The sequence below is a fragment of the Morus notabilis genome, unplaced genomic scaffold (assembly GCF_000414095.1).
Source record: "Morus notabilis unplaced genomic scaffold, ASM41409v2 Scaffold214, whole genome shotgun sequence".
NCBI lineage: Eukaryota > Viridiplantae > Streptophyta > Magnoliopsida > Rosales > Moraceae > Morus > Morus notabilis.
This window is the reverse complement of record NW_010363935.1, coordinates 115,984-121,184: the sequence shown is the minus strand read 5'-3', so window position 1 is coordinate 121,184 and position 5,201 is coordinate 115,984. Positions and strand designations below refer to the sequence as shown.

The following is a 5,201-nucleotide window of genomic DNA, read 5'->3' as shown; positions in this document are numbered from 1 at the left end:
CGCTCTTCGGTTGGCCGGTGAGAGACGGAGCCACCGTCGCCAATACTGCCCGCGATTCTGCGAAGCAGATTGTGTGGAACGGGATTGAGACCGGTCGACGTAGAAAAGGCCTTGGTAGAGCCTCCAATGCTGAGTCGTGGTTGGAGGAGCTAGCGCATCTGAGTTTGCCGTTCTTCCAGCGGTTAATCCTCGCCATAAGAAGTCGAGATCTGAGCTCTGAGATGATCGAGAGCTGTTTGATGCATTACGCCAAAAAATGCATCCCTGGAATTTCGCGAACGAATAGGAAGCCGTCGTCGTCGTCGTCTTCGGTAGTTCCAGAGAGCGAACAGATAGAGCTCTTGGAGACCGTCATTTCGAATCTTCCATTGGAGAAAACCTCCGTGCGATCTTCAACTTCAACGGCGACGAGATTCTTCTTCGGACTGTTGCGCTCGGCGAACATACTGAACGTCTCGGAATCAAGCAAAGCGGCTCTAGAGAAGAAGCTAGGATCGCAACTCGAGCAAGCGACTCTCGACGACCTCTTAGTCCCGAGCTACTCGTACCTGAACGAGACTCTATACGACGTAGATTGCGTGGAGAGAATTCTAGCCTACTTCTTGGACGGCTTGGAAGAGACAAATTCAGCTGTAATCGAAGGCGATAACGGTGGCGGCAATGGCGTCAGATCGCCGTCACTAATGCTCGTCGGGAAACTAATCGACGGATACCTATCAGAGATAGCCTCCGACTCCAATCTGAAACCTGAAAAGTTCTGCAATCTAGCGTTATCTCTACCGGATCAAGCGAGACTCTTCCACGACGGCCTCTACAGAGCCGTTGACGTCTATCTTAAGGTATAATCCCAAATTAAACTTAACGTTGTCAATTGAATTAGGTTTCTGCTGCCAAATTCTGAAAATTTTCGGTTCTCAGGCTCATCCATCGATATCGGAATCCGATCGCGAGAAGATCTGCGGCGTGCTGGACTGCCAGAAGTTAACGCTTGAGGCGTGCACGCACGCCGCGCAGAACGAGCGGCTGCCGCTGCGGGCGGTGGTACAGGTCCTCTTCTTCGAGCAGCTCCAGCTCCGCCACGCCATCGCGGAGAATCTGATCACCGTCGAGGCCGCACAGACCGACGCCGGCAGGCTCTCGGTCCTCCGAAGAGAACGAACCGACGAGGAAGACAAAGAGGAAGCCGAGGACAACGAAGAAATCGGCGAAGCCGAGAACCAGAACCGCCCTGGGGTACCGGCGGCGGAGGGTGACACGTGGAGGGCCGCGGTGTGGGAGAATCAGGTGCTACGCCTAGACATGGATAGCATGAGGACGCGGGTGCACGAGCTGGAGAGGGAATGCTCGACCATGAGGAAGGTGATCGAGAAGATCGATAAGGAGGGCCCACCTGGAACTGGTAATGCCGGTGATGGTGGCGGTGGTTCAGGTAAAGGATGGAGAGGATCGTTGACCAGGAGATTCGGTTGCAAGTTCAAGACTCAGGTCTGTGATTCTCATGAACCTTCAGTCGTGGACACCAGAAAAGGACGACGAAATCACCATCAGAATCATCATCAGCATCAGCAATAGACGTTTCCTCACACGAATACATTCAATGGGTCCCATGTTTTTGTCATGTGTGATTGAGATCTTACTTACCACGTCTAAATTGATAAATAAAAGTATTTTTTTTCCTATGTTGGAATTACAAGCCAAAAAAAATGACATTCTCCGTGCGTTAATGTATCATCAGTAGGTTAATTTATTAAATTTATATAAAATCATATAAAAATTAAAAATACACTAATTTAATAATTAAAAATACATTATCTACTAGTACTTCTGGCATACGAGAGAACTAGACAAAAAAAAAATGTTTCCTACTGGGCTGATTTTGTTCATTCGTCTCTGCTTTTGAGGTGATTAGGATGAGTGGGTGAAGAGTGTATAATGTGGTGATGATGATGATGATGATGATGTATAATTTGTGAAAACTGAAAAGGAGAAAAGGAAAAGAGAAACATCAAACTTTGGGGTCTTCTTTAAATGTTTATTATTTGCATGTACACATTAAATACTTGACTTTTCAATTCTCTTTTTTCTCACCAATTCAAAGTAAGAATTATAATGACTTTGGATAGTGTTAAGTGTTAAGGGTGGTATGATTGCCTAACCTTTGTCTAAAGCTTTTGGGTTTTGAGAGCACATGTTTGTTGGATCTTTGTTTGTGTTGGTATTTTTTCTTGACTCGTGATGATTACCTTTTCTGTCCAAGGAAAATCTGCTTCTTTAAGAAGATTCAAAAGTCACATGAAGGCCCTACTCACCGGAACAATCTGCTCATCCCCAGATAAAAAGTTTTTCTTTTTTGCACCTCTTTTTTATTCTAAGGTTCCAAATCACCAAAATGGGACCAATGTCCTTGTAGAGGATTTAGTCAACTCATGAGGGCTCCAACATCATTACATACTGGCATATGTTACCTTACAATTAACATGGAGAAGTAATTAAAGGGAACATCGAATTATTACCTTATCAAGAAAAAAGAAATAAAAAAACCCTCTCATAAAATCAGTCGTTGATTAATGATCGGTAATTGCCCCATATATATTTATAATCTATCCACAAATTAAAGATCCGGTTGAAGGTACAAGTTCAACGAGACCATAGTTATTGATTCACAAGCCGACCATGTGAGAAATCATAATGATGAACAATCACAGAACTGCTCAGAGCCAAGCTTTTCCAGGTCTGGAGAAAACTACCCTCCATGTCTCTAAAGTAAACGCCTTTTTTTCCCTCAAAAGTTTCATTTGAATGGATTTGACTGAATGAGAAGAATAATGTTAAGATTCAACTCTAATCTCAATGTTTTACCAATATATGAATTGTTGTTTTTTTACTCATAAATATTTAAAAAGATTACCACGTTAATAAATTAAACCTATCGATAAAAAATAAATAACACAATAATTAGTACAAAAAGTTAGAATTAGAGTTGTAAACTAGCATCATTCGACTGAGAATGCACTTGAAGCAAAATGAAATAAAAGAGGGAAAAATTACATAAATACTACTTAAAATATGTCATCTTTATATTTATGCGACTCTTTGACATAAATTTATCATTAATGCCACTCAAACTAAAAAAATATCTTGGTAGGAGATTTTTTTAATACCCTGCTATGTTATGATGATTGATTGTGGACTAAAGTTCTTTCTCTCACTCTCCCACACAAACCAAAGAAACAAGAGTGAAATGACGACCGGAGTTCCAGGGCCACCTCCAGGCGCGTTGCTGGGTTCCCGCCCATGAAATTTGGTCCTCCGGCTCGCCTCGTCGTAAGCTTCTCATTAGTGGTGGCGGTGTACAGTGTGGTGGCTCCGTTTGCGTAACTCTAAACCAATTTGGAGCTTGGAAGCCAAATTGATGGGCTTCGTTTCTAGACGACTTTGTCGTTTGGTGGCTGAGATCTCTTGGTTGGCAATCTCCCTTAACGGCCCATTGGCCGGTTTCCCTTCACCAGAGGCTTCTAACGGCGATGGTTGGAGGTTTTTTGTTTTTGTTTTTTTGATGTAATTTTTGTGTTTATAATAAGGGCGGTGATCTCCCCACCCGATCCTCATTTATTTTGTTGTTTGTTGTTAGTTTTTGGTGATCGGCTTAAGGCCATTTGTACGTCTTTGGATAGGGTTGTCTTGGTACGGCTAGAATTTTTTATATGTCATGCAGACGTCCCCTCTTTGTGGGATTTGGTGATATGTCCCTCCAACGTTAGAAAGCTTATCTCGATGGGAGGGGTTTCTTCAATTCGAGCTTTATGTGTGCTCGTTGTTAGTGTGTTAAGGTGTTCTCCTATTTTTGGGCCTCATGCGTGCGTTGTTTATGCGGATTCTCAAATGTCAATTTCTGGTGGTCAGATCTCCTTCCTCGTCATCCTTCACTAACTCCTTTGCTACTGGGCGTCGAGGGTTGTCCTGTAAATGACACTCTGACACTCAAGTAAGGCTAATATTAAAAAAAGGTATAGGATGAGAGAATTAAGACAAAGAAGAAGAAATAGAATAGTGTCTCTTATTCCAATTCTCTAGGGATCGACCCCTTCTCACTGTTTTCTATTTATACGACGTCTATTGTGATCAGATGAATATTCTTGATATGACATGCCGTCATTCATTTCCCTCTAGGGTTTCTCTTTAGACATTCCTCCTTTGGAAGGTCTTCAGAGATTTTTCCTCCTTGGGAAATGTCGCTTTCTATTTTGTTATTCACTTTACACGTGTCTCGTTCATACTGGACGCTTTCAATGCTGTTAGCCTCCCGCTAACACAAGTTGTCCCCACCATCACCTCGATCTTAGTCTATCTTGGTCTTGTTGCGTTAGAGCCTTTTGTCGACCTCGGTCTCGGTCTCACTATCTCGATTGAGGCTACTACTTCCCTTGATCGAGATAGGTTTTAGTCTAAGACTCGGTCAACATATAGGTCAAGGTCCTGGTTTTCTATCTCCTGTCGATTCGTGACACGTGTGTGATCTGAAAGTTTCTCGAGAAAATCCCCCAATATGCGTCTATCCCTCTAATGGGTCCTTAGCATTGTACTGAGATAATTGTTTATAAGTTCTTAATTAAGTGCAATTTCCCTTTCAAATAAATATCCTACTATGTTATATTTTTTTCTGACAAAGACGGTCGTTTTTCTCCACTCTAATATTTAGAGCGTATTTTTTATATTCTAGAGAATAGTTTTTTTAAAATCAATAAACATAGCATAAATGTAAAAATTTTAATTTTTTGGTAGTATAGTACGTAGTTTTATGGGTGATTTACACATATAGTAAATTTTGAATATTAAATTTTAAATTTAACAAAATTTTTTAAATATTACAAGAATAGCAAAATTTATATTATTTTAATAGCATTCAAATAATGATTTATATCATTAATAGTACTAAATATGATATCATTATGAAAATTATTATGTCATTTTTATTATACTTATAATATTTTAAAAATTTTGCTAAATTTCAACCCAAGATATGAATAATTACTACTAATTGTAATTTTATCGATAGGGAAGAAACTGAAAATTGGACCCACAGTATAGGCTGGACTTGATGGATCAATTATCCCCAATCATGGGCCCTCCATCATCTGATCAACAACCCAACAAGCTGAATTCCCCTTGTCCATGACGATCCATGAGAATTGAAAATTCTT

The 5,201-nt window shown here is 40.9% G+C and overlaps 1 protein-coding gene across 1 annotated transcript in view; it reads left to right on the top strand.

The window, feature by feature from the left end:
* Window positions 1–1,692, top strand: part of LOC112092946 (BTB/POZ domain-containing protein At5g66560-like) — a 3,076-nt gene extending 1,384 nt beyond the window's left edge. The window contains 3 exon segments of the mRNA XM_024170291.1: window position 1; window positions 3–839; window positions 919–1,692. The exon segment at window position 1 is cut by the window's left edge and continues 521 nt beyond it. Coding sequence (XP_024026059.1) covers window position 1; window positions 3–839; window positions 919–1,572 — 1,492 coding nt within the window. The 3' untranslated portion in view covers window positions 1,573–1,692.
* The last annotated feature ends 3,509 nt before the right edge of the window (window positions 1,693–5,201 follow it).